General features: G+C 44.9%; 2 protein-coding genes across 5 annotated transcripts in view; one reads left to right on the plus strand and one right to left on the minus strand.

The window, feature by feature from the left end:
• The window catches only part of LOC133379441 (glycoprotein-N-acetylgalactosamine 3-beta-galactosyltransferase 1-A-like), a 51,123-nt gene extending 39,382 nt beyond the window's left edge, over window positions 1–11,741 (plus strand). Inside the window, exons 4-5 of the mRNA XM_061614712.1 lie at window positions 6,019–6,127; window positions 11,620–11,741. Of these exons, the coding sequence (XP_061470696.1) occupies window positions 6,019–6,126 (108 nt within the window). The 3' untranslated portion in view covers window position 6,127; window positions 11,620–11,741. The remainder of the gene's footprint in view (window positions 1–6,018; window positions 6,128–11,619) is intronic.
• Window positions 1–22,770, minus strand: part of COL2A1 (collagen type II alpha 1 chain) — a 75,181-nt gene that overhangs the window by 10,870 nt on the left and 41,541 nt on the right. For all 4 annotated transcript variants that reach the window (XM_061614706.1, XM_061614705.1, XM_061614707.1 and 1 more), the window contains 9 exons: window positions 21,732–21,839; window positions 20,017–20,070; window positions 11,591–11,698; window positions 8,586–8,639; window positions 7,132–7,239; window positions 5,277–5,330; window positions 4,097–4,204; window positions 2,922–3,210; window positions 1,882–2,069 (listed from right to left, as the gene is read on the minus strand). In XM_061614706.1, the coding sequence (XP_061470690.1) occupies window positions 1,882–2,069; window positions 2,922–3,210; window positions 4,097–4,204; window positions 5,277–5,330; window positions 7,132–7,239; window positions 8,586–8,639; window positions 11,591–11,698; window positions 20,017–20,070; window positions 21,732–21,839 (1,071 nt within the window). The remainder of the gene's footprint in view (window positions 1–1,881; window positions 2,070–2,921; window positions 3,211–4,096; window positions 4,205–5,276; window positions 5,331–7,131; window positions 7,240–8,585; window positions 8,640–11,590; window positions 11,699–20,016; window positions 20,071–21,731; window positions 21,840–22,770) is intronic.

The following is a 22,770-nucleotide window of genomic DNA, read 5'->3' on the forward strand; positions in this document are numbered from 1 at the left end:
AAACAGGGCACGACTGTGCTCTGGACACCTCATTAGGATCAACTGCTACAATGTCGGAGTCAAGGTCCCGGCGGATGTTCGTGATCTTATCTTGGAAGTGTCTCGCAAACTCATTACAGCGGGCTGTTGATGATATTATTGCGTTCTGAGGACCAGAGTGTAAAAGTCCCCGAACAACTTTATAAAGTTCCGCTGGGCGGTTAGAAGATGACTGAATGGAGGCAGCAAAGTACTGCTTCTTCGCTGCCCTCACCGCCTTCACATAGAGCTTGGTAGAGACCTTCACAAGTGCAAGATTACAGCCGTCGGGAGTTCATCTCCATTTGCACTCAAGCCGTCTCCTTTCTTGCTTCATCACTCTTAGCTCCGGGGTAAACCACGGAGCCAGTTGAGCTCTGCAAAGGAGAGGGTGCACTGGGGCGATCGTGTCAGCTGCCCGGGTCATTTCCGTATTCCACAGATTGACCAGGGTTTCGACAGGAGCGTCAGTTTTATCAGCCGGAAAACTCCCCAGAGCCTTCTGAAAACCCTCAGGATTCATTAGTCTCTGGGGACGGACCATCTTAATTGGTCCTCCACCCTTGCAGAGGGAAGAAAACATTGTGAGTCTAAACCTCAGTAGGCGGTGATCTGACCATGACAAAGGGATAGATATAAAATCCCTCACTCCCAGATCACCATCCCCTAATCCAGTGGCAAAAATCAAGTCTAAGGTGTGCCCCGAAATATGTGTAGGGCCAGTAACAAATTGAGACAGCCCCATGGCTGTCATGGAGGCCATGAAGTCCTGAGCCGCCCCTGACAAAGCGGTCTCGGCATGAATGTTGAGATCCCCCAATACCAAAAATTTGGGGGATCGCAACACTAAAGACTAAAGCCCCACTCATATGGCGCTTGTTCCACTTTTACGGCGGTTTTCGGGCATCGCGCACCATTCTATTGAATGAGTTCCACTTTACAGTGGGGGTCCGGAACGTAACCCGCTGTATGAGTGGGGCCCTACTGTACTAGCTTTAGAGTTCAAGCAACTCTAGAGTCTCTCCCAAATTTGCAGCTTTTCAATTTGCAGTAGAAATTCTCACGCAAACAGATGTATTTTAGTTTTATATATAAATACAGGTGAAAATCCCCAAATCAGAATTTTGAATTGATACTAGCACATTTTGGGTGCAATCCTATACACATTTACCTGGGAGTAAGTCCCACTGAATTAATTCAATGGTACTGTTTCCCAAGTATACACATTTAGGATTGCATTGTTTCTCTTTCTGTGTGGGAAAGAGATTTCTGCTACTGGTGGGTCTATTCTCAAATTCTGGTGGCTTTTATTGAAAGAATAGTAGTTTCAAAAATAAAAAAACCCCACCAAATGATTCCAGGAAGGATTTTGAGAATACCCTTTAGATGAAAGATTCTGTCAGTATTGAAATAAATTCTGGAAGGTGGAAGGCACCTTCTTTTTATTAAGGAGGTTAGAGGGAGAGAACACAGTGAATGGGGGAAAAAAACACAAATTCTGTGAAAGATACTCTTTTTAAATTCTGAGGTTTTGAATTTGTAAAAAGTACTGACTTTTGTCTAATTCTAGATGGATCTGCAGTGTGTATCTTACAGCCAGTGGCTGGGTGGCACTTTTGTGCATTGTCCTTTCTGATTGCAATATTTTCCCCTAGCACATCCATTTTACAGTGTCTTGGAGAAGTTGTGGTTACAAAACAACATGTGTGGCTAGGGGACAACCGCCATAGCTGGACTGAAAGGATGGGGAAAGCGAGGGTCAATCCTGAATTGGAAGCCTCAAGCAGAATGGGCTCACATCTGGTACTTCATCCAAGGCACCCCAATGTTAAAAAAGCGTTGATTCTAGCTACGGCCACTTACGTGAAAACCTCCATTGATAGTCTCTCCGAACCAGATGTGCTTCTTCTCCTTGCTCTTGCTTGTCCACCAGTTCTTCTTGGGAATGCTGCTGGGCTTGGGGTAAACACAGCTCTCTCCAGTCTCCATATTGCAGAAAACCTTTATGGCGTCCAAAGTGCAGCCCTGGTTGGGATCAATCCAATAGTCACCTGCAAAATTAAGAAAACAGCAGTCAATATAGTGTTTCTCTCACCACACACATACACACCCTAGTTCTCTTCTTCTGTCCCTTGGTCACACTGTGACTTCTTAGACAGTGCACTTTCCTATCCCCTAGGGGGCATGTGCACATCAGAAACCTAAGCAATTGTACTATCTATAGGAGAATGGAGTTCATTAGTGCCAGACTGTGAATGAAAGTTAAGAATGTGTTAAGTTATAATCACAGATTGAGGCTAAAAAACTCAATTATGAAGAAAAGAAGTGTGATTCTTTGAGTTTTAAAGCTGCTGCAGAAGGTCAATTGTTAAAATATTATTCAGCCAATTTTCATTGTGTTACAGATCTACAAATATACAATCTAAGTTTTATTTATTTCATAAGGATAAAACAGTATTAACTATCATCCTCACTTAGTTAGTATGGTCAGATTTGTTTAATTAATGGAAGTTTATATTTTGATACAAGTCCAATCCTTTTGGGGCCACATTAATGGCTTTCGATCAGAGGCTGTAAATTTGATGCCAAAGGAAGGAGGGTCCCTTATTCTTCCACTGACTTATGCGGGGAGGCAATATGTTCACAGAATGAGCTGAATGGACCACTAGTTCTCATGCCTTCAGCTAAGATGAGACTCTGTGGATGAGGCTAAAGTATGTCATATGTTTAGGTGGCAGGAATCAGAAGTGCTGAAACAGTTGTCTTAGCCCCTGCAATGAGGGCCACCTGTACGTGCTTTGAGTAGTAAGACGCACAGATCTCTATGGCTTGGTTATGGTGCTGAGCAGGACGCCAGCCTCCTGGGCCCATAACTCAGGCAACAGCAAACGCAACACACTCACCACTCTTCCATTCAGGGTGGCAGAGTTTCAGGTCACGGCAGGTACGAGCTGGGTTCTTCCTACTGCCCTCCGGGCTTCGGATGCTTTCAATCTGGTTGTTGAGTGACTTTAGGGTGGCATCAACCTCAACATCATGCTGCCGCAGGTTGCTAGAAGCCTGGTCAGACCGCATGTAACGCATAGGGTCAGGGCCTTTCTCTGTCTGACCCAGGCCAGCAAAGGCTGACATGTCAATGCCAGTTCCAGGTGGGCCAGGGGGACCAGGGGGTCCGGGGTTTCCAGGAGGACCCTGCAGGGTTAAAGGAAATGAGATATTCATGAAATAGTTCAGTGACAGAGCATCTCCTGTGCATGCAGCAGGTCACAGGTTCAATCCCTGGCATCTCCAGGTAGGTCTGGGAGAGACTCCCCTGTGTAAGACACTCAAGCGCCGCTGCCAGTCAGTGTAGACAATACTGAGCTAGATGGACCAATGGTAATACTCAGTATAAGGTACCTTCCTAAGTTCCTAAACGAAAGCAATGCCCTGCTATAACATTCTCACCAGATTCCCCATCCTACCCAGTTTCATTTTCTGACACTAATGTGGGACTAAGTTAGCCAAACAGAGGTTTTACATAGTCCCACACTTGGGAAGGAGAGGCTGGATCAGCAGTCCTTTTCATGCTTTCCAGCTCTGCAGTACATGTAATGTTGCTGGAAGATGATTATGTAAGATATTATAGTCACCACTGTTTTGGATTATGCGTGGGTTGGTTTATTGGGCTTTAACATATTTCTTACATTGTTTAGCAGTTGCTCTCCCCTCCCCCCATGGTATGACTCTGTAAACAGCTCTGTGTTTTTTTAATGAAAAGCAATGTATGAATGATAATTTCTGAAGTATTTTAATTACAAGTGCCAAACTGTATATTGGAACATGCTCATAGAACCCCATGGAATTCCGATTGGTAGAAAAGCACAACCCTTCCTCAGCACAGAGGGCTGTGTAGATCACTCTTTTAAAAAAGGCAGGGAGAACAATTTGGGCTGCTCTATGACTAATACCTAGGTGAGCTCCACAGATACAGTCAACCTACCTAGGGAATGATAAAGGGATGGGGGAACTGCCTAGGCATGGGGCTGTGGTATCTTCTATGAATCTACTTTATTTAGGTCTTTCTCCAGTTACTTACAGCTGGGCCAGTTTCTCCACTACGACCACGAGGACCTGGAGGACCAATGGGGCCAGACATCCCGTTAGAGCCATCTTTGCCAGAGGGGCCAACAGGGCCTGGGGGACCCTAGGAGAGAGGCATGAAATATGAGTTAACACCAGGCATGAATGTCAGCTTGCATTGGCATGGGCTTCTTAACAGAACCATTTAGAAAACCTACAAGTTGTGGTCTTGCAATGCTGCAGAAATAATATCTGATACTTCCCCAAACTGTCTGCTAGAACAATGGAACCCATGTCTCCGTGTGTTGTGTAAGCCATTTGGCATAGACTCCACCAAGAGCTATCAGCCATGTAAGGACTGTGATAATTATGACAGCAGCCCATTAAGCCACACACACACACACACACACACACACACACACACACACACACACACACACACACACACACACACACACACACACACACACACACACACACACACACACACACACACACACACACACACACACACACACACACACACACACACACACACACACACACACACACACACACACACACACACACACACACACACACACACACACACACACACACACACACACACACACACACACACACACACACACACACACACACACACACACACACACACACACACACACACACACACACACACACACACACACACACACACACACACACACACACACACACACACACACACACACACACACACACACACACACACACACACACACACACACACACACACACACACACACACACACACACACACACACACACACACACACACACACACACACACACACACACACACACACACACACACACACACACAGCAACATGAAAAGGAGTCTTCCCCAGATTTCCAGTCAGTAAAATGTCTATGCAACAGGAAAAAAAAATATTGAAAACCATTCTTCTCCCTCTTGAAGTTCTCTCCCTCTAAATACATTCATTTTTCCCAAACCAGCCAGCATCTAGACCTCAGGGTCTAGAATTCTATGTTTAACAGCCCCAAATTCTGCTAGCTGAAAAATCAAAATTCTGCAACACACTTAGTGAAGAAGGAATGTATACAGCAGATCCAAACACCCCACTCATGCCATAAGACTCCCTGCTCTTTCACCAAGGAGCTCTTCTGATCATATCCACAAGAATGGACTTACCCTGGGACCGGAAGGACCAGCAGGACCTGCAGCACCTTGATCTCCAGAAGTGCCCTAAGAAAGAACGGGGTGAGGGTGGGAGTGGAAATGCCACACAGTTACATGCCAACATTTTAATGGCTTCTCTGCAGAAGGGACCAAACTATCTTCATCAACATATATAGAACTTATAGAGAATGGCTTCAAGGACACACCACAGTGGTTTTCTACCTTCTGTCCTTCAGGGAGCCCTTTCTACATCATCTGTCAAAGACCCCCCTGCACATCAACCATGGAACTCATGCACATTGTAGAGCAATCGGGTGAGGCTTATTAGGCCTCACCATTGTTCTGGGTGAACTGCGTATACAACTTAAACCAGAAGTTCCCAAACGGTGGTCTGTGGGCCACTGGTGATTCATGAGCTCCTTTCAAGTGGTCCACAGAAGGATCGCACAAGAGTGTGTACTTGGAACTGCACTTAATTTATTTTTTCTGATGACAGAGGTCAAGGCCATTTTGACCAGAGCCTGATTATCAAATGGATTAACAAGGCCCTGAACTAGAGCACACAATTTTCATAATGCAGCACCGGTGCAGTCTACTAACTTTTCCCTAAGATAACATCAGTTAAAGGGGACCTTCTCAGCAGCCTGGCCCTGGCCTAGGGTCTGCAGTTGTTATACAGTAATGTGGTACTGGTTTTGATGTTGATGCCAGCGCTCAAGAAAAGTGTTTTATTTTTCTTTAACCATCCTATTAGAATGACAAGACGAGAGACATGAAGGCCCAGAAAAAACCCCAGAAGATTCAGTCAGAAAGAATGTGTGTGTGGGGGCTTCACATCTCTAGACACGACTATAAAATCTGAGGTATGTATATGCTTTGATTTGTAGAACAACAACAAAAAGTGCCCCACCAGGATCTCTAGCAATTTTCACATGGTCCATGAAAAAAAAAGAAAAAGTGGGAGGTGCTGATGTAGGACACATCCCTCCATTGGCATATTTCAGAGGAAAATTGATAGCGATGGGCAAGCTGCTTCTTAGGGAAGATTGCTGATCTTCTCATAGAGGAACTCCTAACAAATTTCCAAAGAACCCCAGTTAAAAGTCCATAGCTTTAATAGATGTTTACTTGAGGGAATGCTATATTTTAAAAACACTGGAACTGAAGCTTTTACATTGCTGCTTTAATTGCTATTTTAATTGTGTTATTGTGCTAATTATGTTATTTATTACCTTCAGTTGGTTTGTTGTATATTTTATTTTTGACTTGTTTTAAAAATTATACTGCAAACTACCCTGGAATAAATATTATAAAGGGCAGTGCAGAAATACCTTAAATAAACAAATACTAATTAGACAGAAAGATAGCTATAATAATAATAATAAAATTTTATTTCTAGGCCGCCTATCTGGCCGAATTAACGGCCACTCTAGGCGGCGTACATAGACTAAAATATAACATAGAGTAAAATATAACATATAATACGAACAACAATAAGTATACTCAATCCAAACCTACCCCCATCATACAAAAATTTAAACTAAATTAGACAGAGGTCTCGAATGCCTGCCTAAAAAACCATGTTTTCAGTTCTCGGCGGAAGCCTGTCAGGGAGGGGGCATGGCGGAGATCATAAGGCAGAGAGTTCCAGAGGGCGGGGGCCACAATTGAAAATGCCCTCTCTCCGGTCCGCACCAGCTTAGCTGTTTTGACTGGTGGGACCGAGAGAAGGTCTTGGGAGGCTGATTCGTTTTCCTGTTACAGTGGGTGGGAACAAATCTGAGACTCCCCTGAGCCCATGGCAAGCCTAGAACAGAACTTCTTGGGCTGGATCCTACTCTGTGAATGTACCAAAACTAAAACTTACAGGAGGCCCAGGAAGACCCTGCAGACCGGTGAATCCTCTGTGACCCTTCAGACCTCGCTCTCCTGCCTCGCCAGCTTCACCCTTGTCACCACGAGGACCTTGTGGTCCCTAGAAGGCAAGAAGGAAAGTAGCAACAGAGTCATGTGCAAAACTTCACAACATACTATGTCGGTGGTGGTGTTACTCTGTTGGTGCCTGAATATCTGAACACTACCTAAAGGGTCGTCTATATGACAGAACATGAACATTCCCTTCCAGCAGCCCTACACTCACCTCTCACTTAGCCACCATCTCTTGATACTGTCGGTTGCTATGTTCTGATGTCACAAAGGGCCTCTGTTACTCCTGCAAGCGACTTGGCTGCCTGGCCCGCAAGGGCTGACAAGGCCTTCTATGACATCAGAGGGCCTGAGGGGACAGATCCCCTGTGACTACCAGTGACTTATCTGCCCTGATGTCTTGCAAGCCTTGAGGCAGAATAGACCACTTGGGGGAAATGGGAGAACTTTTGGTTCCGAATACCCAGTGTCTGTAGGCAATATTAAACTGAAACCAAGAGTGGTGGAGCACATTTACACTGTGGGATTTAGAATGATCCCTGCACATGCAAATTGGTTGAGCTTGGAGCCCTTAGCCAGAAACCTGACAGATAACACTTGGTGTTTATAAGGTAGGATGGGGTGGGGGCTGGCACCAATTCATGCAGAGAAAGCCATTCTCTGCTACTCTTCTACTGGAGGCAGTAAATAAAGCAGAAGTCCCTGGGGCTCTCACCTACCTCATTTAAGATATCTAGGATTATGCCCTCACAAATTGTCACTTCTGTTTTATAAACCATTTATTCCTTTTTAATGCCCGTTCTATGACGTGTTGCTGAAGTGAGCGAGAAGTAGCCGCATATAATTCATTATATAACCCTATGCTGCTTAAGGGTAGGTCCTGCTTCGTTGCTTCCAAGTGTGACTATATGATTGCTAGAAAGAATATACCCCCTCTCTAGAAAGCAGAGGTGAAGACGACTCTTGGAAATCTTCACAGTACTGCAACTATGACCTCCCTTCCAGAGAAGGTGAGCAAAGTACTCCTGTATATGAACCCTATAAATAGCACAGACATGAGGCAACTGCTCTTGAATTGCCACAAGCACGTACACATGCACACACAGAGAGAAGTATTTATTGCTATTTGCCTTTGTGTTATATAAAGTTTTGTTCAAATGGCAGATGTTCATATTTTAAAAGTCAGACCTTTACTGCGCTACACTTTAAGCACTCCCAAAGGTAAAGTCATTGTATTAAAACAGTATTTGAGAACAAACTTTCCTCTTTTTGATGTACATAGCAACACTACCGGCTCCTGTCTTGGGGATGCTAACCACCCTCAGCTCCAGTAAATTCAACAGCCTTGATGAGAACCCTGGAAAAATAAAAGCTAGATAAAGGAGAAATACTCACAGGCATGCCACGTGCGCCTGCAGCACCAGGAGGACCCAGTGGACCTTGAGCACCCTAGAGAAAGGCAAAGACAAAGTTATAAGCTGACTTAGCAGCCCGATCAGAGGCCATGGTTCTCAGCATTGACCAGCAGGATTTGGAGGCATCTGTTTAATTACAGGCCTGCATAGCGTTCTCCTTCAAGGCCTGAACCAAATCACACAGCAGCTTAGGGGTGGGTATTTGTAGTAGAAAACCCAACTAGAGGGGGAAAGGTTAAGAAGTGCCTCTTCTACTGATGACAATTTCTGCAACTGTATTTTATTAATAAATAAATAAAAGAAGATGCTGAAGCAGGGATGGGGGCTACATGTGACTGAGCATCACATTCAGTTTGGCCCATACTGGGAAATGGTTCTAAATATTCTGAAGGGATAAAATTCAGCTAAGGCAGAGGAAGGGGAAAAAACACATGTAACAAATCAGAGGGCATTTAAAGCAATCTCTCACAGCATTCCATTCAGAATGATCTTGCTGGATAAGACTAAATTCCATCTAGTACAGCATTCTGTTCTAACAGCATATGCTTCTGGAAGTTCACAAGCAAGGCGTGCCCCCAGGAAACAGTACTCAATGTGTATTGCCTGTATATATAGTATGGAGGTTTCTTTTGGCAATCATGGCTAATAGCAACTGGTCACACCCATCCTCCATACAGCAGTTTAATTCCATACAGCAGTTTAATCCAGCCTTCCTTAACTCTGGGTCCCTAGATGTTGTTGGACTACAATCCTCATCATCCTTATTCATTGCCTATGCTGGCTGGCGATGAAGGGTATTGTATTCCAACAACATCTGGGACTCAAGGTTAGGAAAGGCTGGTCTAATCTCTTTAAATCCCAATAAGCTAGTTGCCATCACTGCATCTTGTCATAGTGAATCTTATAATTGAATTCAACATTTCTATTTTGCATCCTCAACCTTCTACCAGTGATCCTCCTTGGATGATCCCAAGCATTCTAGCATTATGAAAAAAAGGAGTAAAACGTCCTCCAGAAATCACATCCATGTATTTAGGGTAGCCTTTCAAATGTTATTTCAACATGGTGCTAAGCTGGTATCCCAGAATTTATTTAGCTAGAGAGAGGCAGGAAGAAACCCAGCCCAAAATATACCTACACACTCTGGCATCGTATGACATCTGAAGGGCAGCACATTGTCTGTCCCTGACCTACACTGTTTATCTACAGAAGTAGAGAAAACATGGCTAACACTGCTAATGGTTTCCAGGTTGCACCTCCCAAGGGGTGATTAATTGTGTGACTGGAATGGATTCTCCTTGCGCAACAGGACTTCCTGCCACTCCTCTCCCCCTGTGTGCCCCACACCTTCCCTAAATATGCTTTGGAGCATTGAGGGTACCCCAGAATTTAAAGGACTGTGGGTGTGGAACATTTGCCTTAGAGCTACGTTGAATACAACCCAATGGAAAGAGATGACAGAATGATGTGTGTTGTGTTCATAAACAAAAAGCTTGATAAGCACTCCAACATTTCAGCCTCATTCATACAGAGAGGCTTCGTTCATACACATGATAGCCAAACAGAACTGTGCTGTCACTGTGGCAGGACCTAGTGTGAGAGTCACAACTGGAACATACCTAGGGATACACAATTAATCCTCCTTAATGGCAAAGTGGATGGAGATAGACCTCCTTGCACAGAAAATGGTTACATAATTGGTTGGTGGCAGTGAAATTCATTTAGAGTGCCATCCCCCGGAGTGGGGAAACAGGGGAGTGGGGAAACAGGCATTAAACCTTGGATCACAAAAATTCTGATACAGCAGATATATATGACACAGACTACCAGAGGACTAGAGAGTAAGACAGGATATAATAAAATATTTAAATATTAAATATTTAAATATTAAATTTGTGGATATAATGAAATATTTAAATATTAAATAATTAAATATCCACTGGAGGAATACAAATATATATTACACATATACACCATATGTGTGTGTATACACACACATACACATATAGACACACACACTAGGGATGGGGGAGAATTTGATTCAGTTCATATTTAAAGCTGAATTTATCAAATTTGCCCTTTCTGAAACAATACGAGAACCGAAACACGACCATCCTTCAAAATTCGCATTTATCTGAATTTTGCAGTGCAGTTCTCCATCCAAGCAATGTTTACAAAAATGCATTATATATGCATTATAAATTATTTGAAAAATATGTATATTAATCAAAACTGCATACAAAATGTATTTTTAGGAGACATGTGCGCTAAAATGCAGCATAAGTTTCATACTTTTTTTAAAAAAATGGCAAATTGCTGTAGAAATATCAAGAACTGAATTTAAAATCAGAAAAATGAGAAACTGAACGGACCAAAGTTGACAGGTCCTTCCACCCCTAGTATATATACACGCATGCACCCCAGCCACAGAACTGATTAACTCACAACTTTTTTTCCTAGCCTGCTGCGGACTGGCAGAGGAGAGATGGACAGCTCTGTCTGCCCTTTCTCCAGTTGCTTGCTTCATTTCCATGCTGGGCACAGAGGAGGGATGGAGTGTTCTATCCCTCTGTCTAATCTGTTGGCCTGTGCACTCACCTACATGCAATTCATTGTTGCCTATCAGCTACCAAATACAAGGCTATTATCAATATACACACATGTACATATGTACGCATGTGTGTCAATGTGTATATATAATGAGCTAGTATTACAGTCACAGAGAGAACGAACATCACAAAATGTAATCAATATTTATGAATGGGTGGTGGTGGGAGAGAGAAGATTGAGCGGGTTTTATCGTTAGTAACAGAATTTGTGATTTATGCAACTGAAACACACAAAATTGAATTAAAGAACATTTCAGTGTTCGTCCGAAACACTCCCAACTTCTCTGCTAGAGAGAAGGGTAAGAAAGAAGTTGTGAGTGTAAGGCAGACGATTAACCCCACACATCTCCTGCATGGTTACTGGATGCATACTCACTGCTTCGCCTCTGTCTCCTTGTTTGCCAGTTGGACCAACAGGACCTGGAGAGCCAGGTGGGCCGGGAGCACCAGGACCACCAACAGGACCAGATTCACCGCGATCACCCTGTCAGGGGGACAAAGTTGAAGTACTAAATCCCAAATGTATACATGAGATGAGATGGACTGCAACCCAATAAGAGCTTTCTTTTTCCTTTTATTTTTTTCCTGACTGATTGCATGCTATTAAGAGATATGGCAGATGCTGGGGCTGAAGGAGCAATCTGGGAAGGACTTAAGGAGATTTTTGGGGAAGAGGCATGGAACACCTTCTGTTTTCCAGCACTGAACAGATGTCATGAATAAGACACTGCCATAGGGCAAGGGGGAAAACAGCCTTTCTTCAGGAAGCCTAGAAATGCTGCCTAGTTCTGAGGCCTCCATAAATACTGTGTGGCCAAAATAAATGTGCAATCAAGGGTGATGTTAATGGTTTATTTTACAACATTTCATTGCATTGCTCAGATTTCATGGGAAATGGTGGAGTGATAGAAGAAATGCATGAGGAAATGGGGCATTAAGAGCACAAAGATACGAGCGAAGAATGTGGAGAGAATGGACCATTGGTCTCACCTGAAGGGTGATTTTCATAGGAGGACTGCCATCAAGCGGGTAACATAGCTCCACCTATCGTCCAAAGGCAAGAATGCTTTGAAGTCAAGATTAGGGGCATCAGGCCCCTCCCACTCTCCAGTTCATTCGCAGTGAGTCCAAAGAGAGATATCTAAAAATGCAGGAAAAAAGGCCAACGGGCCTACCAGCAAGAACATAACACAATAGCAATATTCATAATAATATGATTCTAACATAGCGATATAACAGTAATAGCAGTCTTGACTTCACTAGTAAATCTAAATATAATAGCGTAACAGGAATATATAAAAACCCCAGAAAAATATCTAGGTATCCTCCAACTGGGAGGGTCGTGATGGCAGTCCTCCTATGAAAATCACCCTTCAGGTGAGACCAATGGTCCATTTTCCACAGGAGGACTGCCATCAAGCGCAATGTACCAAAGCAGCCCATAACAGGGAGGGACCACCCACATCCTAATCATCATTAAGAACCTGTTGCAAAACTCGCCTGCCAAAAGAGGCATCGGCAGAGGCATAACGATCTATTTTGTAATGTCTTATAAACGAATGTGGGGTAGACCAAACAGCAGCTCTGCAAATATCAGCAACAGGAGCGTTGGTAGCAAAAGCAGCCGTAGTGGGCGCTGATCTAGTGGAATGAGCCGTTATTTTAGATGGAACAGGAAGCTTAAGGGACTCATAAGCTAAGGTAATACATGCGCTCAACCAGCGGGATAAGGTGGAATTAGCTACTTTATGCCCCATAGAACGTGGATGAAAGGATATAAAGACTCAGTTCGTCGTATATCCTGGGTCTGAACATCCAACGAATGCCAAGCCTTCTCTAGAGGATGGGTAGGATTCGGGCAAAAGGAAGGAAGAACAATGTCCTGGTTGCAATGGAAAATTGAATTGACCTTGGGACGGAAGGAAGGATCAGTCTTCAGCACAACAGAGTCCTTGTGAAAAACACAGAGATGGCGGGCAGAAGACAATGCGCCCAGTTCCAAAACTCGTCTCGCAGAGGTGATCGCGATCAGGAACAGGACCTTGAATGACAACAGACGTAAAGGCACAGTCCTAAAGGGTTCGAACGGAGGGCATTGTAAAGCCTGCAGAACCTTCGACAAACTCCATGTGGGAAAGCGGTGGAATACAGCCAGTGAGCGTAGAGCGGTTCCCCTCAGAAAACGTTTGATGAACGGATGCCAGGCAATAGTAGCACCGGCGGAGGACACTGAGAGAATGGACGACAGAGTGGACGCATGCCGACGTAAGGTGTTGGGTCTAAGCCCCATCATGAGGCCCCTATGAAGGAATTGCAGCACCTGTTGTATTGTGGCCTGGGAAGGATCAAGGTGCTGGGACTGACACCACCTGGAGAATGCCACCCAAATATGTTGATATATACGAGTGGTAGATGGTCGTCTCAAGGCCAATATAATGTCAATAACAGCGTCAGACAGGCCAGCAGACCTCAAATGTCCCCGTTCAAAAGCCACGCTGTTAGGTTGAGCCAATTGGGGTCCTGATGCCATATTGGGCCCTGGGATAAGAGGTCTGGCCTGACTGGGAGAGTCCAAGGGTCCGTCACTGACATGGCAAGGAGATCTGAGAACCACAGTCGACGGGGCCAAAATGGTGCTATCAGGACCAGCTTGGACCAGTTGCTGTTTAAAAGAGATTTGCCAGATTGATCGGTTTTTGACATCTCACTGGGGAGCCGTAACTTCTCTCTGCTACGCACTAATTAATAGCTTATCTCTGTTTTTGTTGCAAAAAGCTGTCCTGGATTTGCATTCTAAAGATATACACAGAAGAGGGATTTCTATTCCAGATTTTTATTTTGAAAAATATTATACTGTTTTGAGACTACTCTCTTTTTGGTCTATTTTATTTTGACGAATCTGTTTCTTGACGATTGCCATTAATTGTTTCGATCCTGGGAACTGCATTTTGTTTACTTAACTATTGGAGAGATAAGGCTGTCTGCTCTGTTTATACTGTGATGTCACCAAGTTTGGAGTATTAACCCAATTGTTGCTGAAATAAGAAGTGGTTTTCCTATATTTTTCTTTTAAAATGGCAATTAAGAAAGTGGCTGAGAATCTGGAAATAACTATGTTTCAGAAAATAATGGATGAGATTGAGATAATGAAAATTGAATTGAGTAAAATGAAGCAGGAGATTAAAGATATAAGGGTCCCTGTGAGAGAGGTGACCCTGGAAGGGGTCCCTGTGAGAGAGGAGACCCCGGAGATTGGAACAGGGGTCCCTGTGAGAGAGGAGACCCTGGAGACTGGAATAGGGGTCCCTGTGAGAGAGGAGATCCCGGAGATTGGAACAAACGTGGAACAGGAACAAGATTTGGAGTCTATGGACTTTAGAAATAAAATCTATTGTTTGGAACTCAATGTTATCTCTGAAGAAATTAATGAAGATTCTAGAGATAAAGTTATCAATGGCATGGACTATCTTCTGGACTGGAATGATGTGATGGAGCCCAATATAGAGAAAATCTATGGACTTAACTGCAGCCATGTGACAATGGAAAAACTTTTAAGAGATGACCCAGTGTATTTTGAAAAAAAGAACAGAGATATGATTTTACAGCAGTATTTCAGCAACCTATTCAGAATGGATGGCAAGAAAATATTTGGGATAGAGGTAATTCCCATCAGACTCTTACTATATGACTATGGCTTTGACAGCAAGATTATTATGGAATACTGATAATGGAAGATTGGATATTGAAATTACTGGACTTAACAAGACTACTGAAGATGGAAGATGGAAAATGGAATTACTAGAGATAATAGAACAATGGCTACTGAAATTACTGAACCTAACAGATTCTGATGTGATGGATTAATTGAAATGTTTATTTTGACTATGGTTATGACAATAAGATTATCATAATTAGTAATGAGATGGATTAATCGATATGCTTATCTGGAAAAAAAAATTGATAGATATATTTCTTAAAGAATTGAAACCTCTCTTTGACTTTTTGTGGAAAGAATAAAGTAATGTTTATGAGATTTGATGATTAAGTAAGATAACTACTGGAGGAAAGTGATTTTATAATATGACTTAAGAGACAGGATTGTTATATATTATAGACTTATAACTGATTTGATCTTTGACAAATGGGAAGTCAATATTTTACTCTTTATTTTTTATTTTTGTTTTTTTTTTTTTTTTTCTTTTTGTTTAACTATTTTTGATTTTGTTTTTTGTCTTTGAATGTTTTATGATTTTGTCTTGTATGTTTTATGAAAATCTGAATAAAAATTATTGAAAAAAAAAAAAAAGGACCAGCTTGGACCTCTCGCGTCGTGCCTTCCTGAAGGTTCTGGCCAACAGTGGTATTGGAGGGAAGGCGTACAATAGGCCATCTGGCCACGGTAGCGACAGAGCATCCACCGCTTCCGCTGTCGTGTCCAGGTATCGTGCGAAGTACCTGGGTAGCTGGCAATTGCGACTGGAGGCAAACAGATCGACTGAGAAGACGCCGAACCGATGCTGGAGAAGATGGAAAATGGTCGGATGAAGTTTCCATTCTCCCGGAAAAACCTGTTGTCTGCTGAGCCAGTCTGCTGTCACATTCCAAATTCCTCTGAGTTGTTCTGCTTTCAAGGATTGTAGATGTTGTTCTGCCCAGTCGAATATGAGGTAAGCTAGGTTCTGCAGAGAATGGGACCTGGTTCCCCCTTGTCTGTTTAAATGAGATTTCGCACACGTGTTGTCCGTTCGAATGAGAACATGGTCCAAGGGGAACAGAGACTGAAAATGGAACAGAGCTAAGTGGACAGCCTTTAGTTCCAGCCAATTGATGCTCTGAGTCTGCTCTGCTTCGGTCCAAACCCCCTGAACAAACTGGGAGTTGCAGTGGGCTCCCCAGCCGAGGAGACTGGCATCTGTGGTGATAACAGTCCTGCGAGGTTCTCTGAATGGAGTGCCCTGGATGAGATGTTGGACCTTCGTCCACCAGCGGAATGAAAGACGCAGTGCGGGGTTCAAGGGGATTGTTCAATGATTGGACCTGGCAATGTCCTGCTGAAACGGTAACAAAGCCCACTGAAGTTGGCGAGTATGAGCTCGAGCCCATGGCACAATATGGATGGTGGACACCAACATTCCGAGAGCCCTTGCTAGAAGCATGACGTCTGCGGTTGCGTGGTGCATCAGAGACTGTGTGATGTCTATGATAGTGGTTATGCGGTCGGGGACAGGAACACCGTCGCCTGCAGGGTGTCTAACATCACCCCTAGATGTTGTAGGCGTTGGGTTGGTTGGAGATGGCTTTTGTCGAAATTGACTAGCCAGCCGTAGGTCTGCAAGACATGGAGCGTGAGCTTTAGATGGCGATGAGCCAGCTCCCTGGAACTCACCCGTATTAAAAGATCGTCCAAGTAGGGGTAGATATGCACCCCTTGAAGCCGGAGGTAAGCCACTAGGATGAGTAGCACCTTGGTAAATACTCTCGGGGCAGACGAGAGACCAAACAGCATTGCTCGATATTGAAAATGCTGGGGGCCGAAGGCAAACCGAAGGAATTTTCTGTGGGCTATGCAAATAGGCACATGGAGATACGCTTCCTTTAGGTCGAAGGAAGTCTCCTTCGTGAAGGCTTTCTGTAATGGAGTGGAGGGATTCCATTTTGAATCTGCGATACTTTACGCAACGGTTGATGAACTTGAGGTCCAACACTGCCCTCCATGACAGATCTCGTTCGGGCACAGTAAATAGGAGGGAGTACACCCCTTCCGACCTCTCTGTTGTAGGGACTGGCTCTACTGCCGCTGTGTCCAAGAGGTGATGTATGGCTGTCTGCATGATGCAGTGCCTGGATGGTGCCTTGGGACAAGGAGAGAAATGAAATCTGTCTGGAGGGGTTGCAAAAGGGGTCTAGAGACTAGACTGGAAATCGGCTCGTCTATGCTGGGGACGGCCAGTCTACTTGTAAAATCCGGAGCCAAAGAGTAAAGCTTGTCCGCAAGGGCGTTAAAACGGCGTGTTTGTAATGGGTGAGACCATTCGTCCTTGGGCAGTTTGGCAATAGGATCTGGCACAGGAAGGTAGTGCTCTGCTGGTGTGGGGGATTTCAGGACCCTGGCCCCTTTAATAGTGGGAGTGGTAGCCGCAGGTTGTGTAGATTGGAGACCAAGGGTGTTCAATACTCTGCGAGCAAGGGCCTGATAATCGGAGGCATCAAACAGGCAATAAGATGTATCCTCCTCTTGTTCCGACTGATCACTCCACTCGTCTCCTTCAGCTTGCATAGCAAATGATGGATCCTCCCCACAAGAAACGTCATCAACAAACCTGCCCCTGGCAATGTCAAAAGGGTTTGGAGAGCATGATGGATCTGCCTCATTGCGTGCATAGTGGCTCATATCATTGGGTTGTCTGCAAACACTCCGCTGAGGCATGGCAGTGACCTGTGACTGCGTTTGAGAGAAGAACGACAGCATGTCTTGTAGTTGCGATATGAACTCCTGAGACAGCTGCAGCCCCGGTGTGGGAGATGGTTGCACTTGTAGAGGCAAAGATATGGGCGGTTCAGCAGGCCGAGAAGATGAATGAGCCCTAGGGGAGGAGGATAGCTGGCTGCTGGCTGGTCAGGAAACCCTGCAAAGCCCTCCTCGGAGGATGCGGCCAGAGAATTAAAGAGATTTGTTAATGGTTCTTGGCCCGCCTCCTCAGAAACCGGGACAGAGATGTAGCGTGCCCGTTGGTTGTGCTGTGGCTGGATATATGCTTGGTTTTGGCAACTGCTTTGGTGTGCTTGTGCTTGGTTGCCTTAGATTGTTTAGGCTTGGTTGCCTGAGCTGTCACTGGCTGTTCCGCCATCATATATTTTTGAGGGGGTTCAGTACACGGCCACGGATGGGGCAGAATGTACAGACCCAACAGGCTCAGTACACGGCCACGGATGGGGCAGAATGCACCGGCTCAGATGGCTAAGTATATGCCCGCGGATGGGGGAGAATATACAGTTCCAAACAGCCTTAGTACACAGCCACGGATGGGGCAGAATGTATAATTTCGAACAGCCTTGGTACACAGCCACGGATGGGGCAGAATGTACAGTTCCAAACAGCTGCAGTAGTCAGCCTCAGTCAGCAGTTTGAGTTGAGAGACCTGTGTTCTACTCTGCAGCACACACACAGAAACTGACAAAAAAGGCCTCGAAAAGAATCCTCTATTATTGTACTCTGCAGCACACACACAGAAACTGACAAAAAAGGCCTTGAAAAGAATCCTTTACTGTTGTAAGGGTTAAACAGAAAGGGTGGGAAAAGGGGGAACGAATAAAATGGCGCCCGCTAAAAGAGCGGGAAAATAAGCCAATCAGAAAAGCATAGGGACGAGGAAGAAGCAATGGCGGTCACTGAAGAACACCAGTGAGCTGAAACAGGGCCGACCGAAAACACTGCTGCAGCAGAGTGGCGTCAAAATAAGCTCCACAGCCGTAGGGCTGAAGGACTCAATAGCAGCTTTAAGGGCCAGCTGTGAAAATCACTGCCGAGGAGGCAGAACGGTCTGCGAAATCCCTACAGTCATTGAGACAGTCGCAGCTAGCGGGGGGGGGGGGCAATCGGCAAAGAAAGCTGCAAAACGGGAAGGAGCCGCAGCCGCAGGCTCCTGAGGTCAGTCGCGGCGAGATTTAAAATGCCGAGGAACGAGCCGGGGAGGGAGGGAGACGGAGCAGCCCAACTAAATAAAGGGCCACTGGAAAGGCAAAAAGAGCCACAGCCACAGGCTCCTGGGGAGGAAAGACCAAGGGAGCCGCCGCGAAAGTAGGCGGCGATCTATAAAATACACGAGACAGCGGAGGAGCAGAGCAGGAAGCTGCAGCCACAAGCTCCTGGATTAAGGCTGCGTCCGCCGCCTGAGGAAGGGAGAGCCGCAGCCGCGGTCTCCCAGTAAGTCGCTGTTCAGGCAGGGACTGAGGAAACAAGGGCGAAGAGCAACCCCCCAAAGAAATTCCCCAGGACAATAAAAAACAAGGACAGAAAAAGAACAATCAATCCCACACACACTAAATTAATTAACAGATACACAAAACTTATCTACGCTATCTTATACTCCAACTTGCACGGACGAAAGGCAAGAATGAACTGGAGAGTGGGAGGGGCCTGATGCCCCTAGTCTTGACTTCAAAACATTCTTGCCTTTGGATGATAGGTGGAGCTATGTTACCCGCTTGATGGCAGTCCTCCTGTGGAAAAAGGGCAAGCAATACAGAGGGCAAGTGTCCTGCCTCCACCTGAATTACATCCTGAGTTTGCACCTAGATGAAAGGCAGTGAAGAAGAGATAGAACAAGATCCCTTGTTGTTATTGTTTTGTTTGCTTGTATTCTGTTATTTTTAATGCTGGTTAGGTGTTATTTCATTGTTTAGTTTTTTTAGATCTGTTGTTTTTATATCATTTTGCTTTGTACACCGCCTAGAGTGGCTGGATGGTCAGCCAGATACGTGATTAACAAATTCAATAAATAAATAAATAAATAAATCAGCAACTTTAGAAGAATCACCAATGAAATAAAAGGGGTAATGTGGTTGTGCCACAGCTCAGTGGTAGAGCATCTACTTTGCACACAGAAAGTTCAGTTCCTGGCAACTCCAGGCAGGGCTAGGAGAAACCCCTATTTGAAACCCTGGAGAGCCACTGCCAGTCAGTGTAGACAATACTAAGCTAGACGGACCAAGGCCCTATAACTCAGTATAAAGCAACTTGAGCAAAACATCTTCAAAGATGAAGGTGCAATGGTTAATGCATCTTTGAGATGGGATACTCACCTTCACTCCGGGGGAGCCATCTCTGCCTGGGGGACCATCTGAACCAGGATTGCCCTGAGAATGAGAAGAATGGTGGGTGGTTATTCCTTAGGGGCCAAGAAAGTGGCTGGATGAGTCTCTCTGAGCAGGGGCATAGCCAACAGTCCCACAGAGTGGATTACATTTTCCCCGTTCCTGACTCACAATCTTTGCTTGACAAGCTGCATTTTCCAATACACATCACAATCATGCATGCTGTCTTCCAAGGGAGTTTGAAGACAATTCCTTTTTGATTCAGCCCATAGCACCCTCTCATTTTGCAGGAAACTCGTCACCTATTCCCAGCCTGTTCCCTTTGAGGTCAAGCATCAGGTTGAGCAGACACTAGATCAAACACGTTGCTTTTAATCCTGTACGAACGAGCTCCTTTGCAGCTTCTCTTGCAGAACCAGTCCTCAAGCCAAGCCAAGATGAGGAGACGGAGCCGAGAAACAGAACTGCTTCCTAAATTGTTGAAGAACCAGCCCCAAGTCCTCTCCAAGCATTCCACAGACCACCTTCCCAAATTCACTTCTTTTACACGTTGCTTGTAGCTGCAGCTTGGGCGTACAGCAGATAATTTGTCCTTTACCTCCTATACAGTGTGGGGGAAAATCCACTCATAGGAAAAGCCCAGCCCACTAGACTGAAAGCAGTCTGCTCCTTGAATGGTTGGTAGATAATATTTCTGGAAATAGTGCCACACATGGAAACAGGAGGCTCATTTTCAGGGAGTGGTGTGCTATGATGCAGAGAAAAAATACATTTTTTTTGGAGAGCGACTTGGGAGATGAGAGTGGGAGTCAAAGCCTTAAACGCAACCTCCCCTACGCACACACCCAAAATGACCTGCTGCCAAATCATTTTGCCACAAATAATATCCATCCATGACCCTCTTTTGCCTTTAAGGCTGGTACTGTGGAGAGTGTAGATGGCACCCCTCACAGGTACAGATGGGGGAGGAACCCCCAGAACTCAGATTCAAAAGTGGAACCACCTGATTCAATCTAGGCAGATCATGGCTCAGATTGGACCAAGAATCCACTTTAGAATCTACAGTCCTGCAGCTCCCCTTAAGAGAAGGTCTGGGGGCTACAGTGCTGCCTCTGTCTTTTTAATAATTTCCCTCCCCCAATGGATGCTCTAACACAGGTCATCCAGCTGGAGTGGAGCTCCCTGGCACCCCACACTTTGAATTACAAGAGCAAGTCCCTCTGCGAGCAATGGGACGATGATGTTCCAGTTTTTAAAAAAGTTCTTATTTGTCATGTTCCAATATTATAATACAGAACCTGAACACATAATAAGAAACAATATAAGCCCTCAACCGCAGCTCCCCCTCCCAGTGAGTATGTATATCATAACGAACAAGGTAAGCAAATAGAACATTCTGTCACTCTCACAGGGAATCGTCCAGAAAAAACACGGCTACCCCCATTTTTTCCCTGTACAATTTAAAATCACTGTTCATGTTGAGAACAAATGATATTAGTATTTGTTTAAAGTCCATTGCATTCTGGGGCATCAGAAAAAAAAGTTTTCATTTCTTCCCACCCCCAGCTGTTGACAAATTTTAGCTGCTATCAAGCTTCAGGCACAGGCGGCTAGGTGGCAGCAGCTGGGTGTACAGTTTTTAAATAGGAGGCATTTCCCTTTGCTTTTCCAAGTCACACACATAGCAAGCAGGTTGTGTTCACCTCACGTCCAGCCTCGCCAGCAGGACCTGTCAGACCTGGCGGGCCAACGGGGCCAGGTGGGCCTCTGTCACCAGGACCTCCAGAAGCTCCTTGCTTACCAGGCTCACCCTGAAAAGAACAAGAACAATTCAGCTCAAATCAGAACAGGTACTTCCACTCAGGGCAGACTTGGGGTTACTTGGACAGTCATGGCAGCAAAGTGAAAAAGGAAACCTCACTCAACCTCTCTTTAACTCCAAGCCAGGGGTAGGAAACTGTGGCCCTCCAGATGCTGCTACTGGACTGCAGCTCCCATCACTCTGACCATTGGCCACATTCACAGGGGTTGATGGGAACTGGAGTCCCAATAACATCTGTTGGGCCACAAATTCCACACTTCTGTTCTGTACGCTGAAGTAGAAACCATTCATGCAGTTTTGCTCCACAATCCTGATGACTAGAAACCTGTGTTTTTCAAAAAAAGCAGCTTTGTGAACTGATAATTCCTGCAGAATTATGTGAGGCCAGCACTAGAGCCTTACTGTCTAGGATAATATACTATATTGGGGAGCTTGGCTTATACTACTAAGTTCATCTGATGGTCCAGTCAATCCAGTACTGCCAGCTCTGATTAGCCGGAGCTCTCCAGGATTTTAGGCAGAGGGCTTTTTCTACAGGACAATCTTAATTCCTTTAACTGGAGATGCCAGAGACTGAACTTGGACCCTTTTATATCTGCAAAAGCATGTGCTCTACACTAAGCTATGGTGTCCCAAATACACTCCCAACAGCTCCACAGAGGGCTGTTGAGGTAAAGTTTAAGCTTGGAGCAGATTCTCTCTGTACTGTGGACATCAAAATACTCAAATCATTGGCACTTACTATTACTGAAGCCAATCCCTACTCAACCCTAATACTGCATTGTTTCCTCCCCATTTCTTTCATGTCACCAGTCAGATTTTGTTCCTTTATTTCTCTCCGCTGTATGGAGCCAGGCCTTCCCACCGCCTCTAGGAGGATGAAGCATGGAAACAGCCTTGCTCTTGACAGTAACATGGGT

The sequence above is a fragment of the Rhineura floridana genome, chromosome 3 (assembly GCF_030035675.1).
Source record: "Rhineura floridana isolate rRhiFlo1 chromosome 3, rRhiFlo1.hap2, whole genome shotgun sequence".
Lineage (NCBI taxonomy): Eukaryota > Metazoa > Chordata > Lepidosauria > Squamata > Rhineuridae > Rhineura > Rhineura floridana.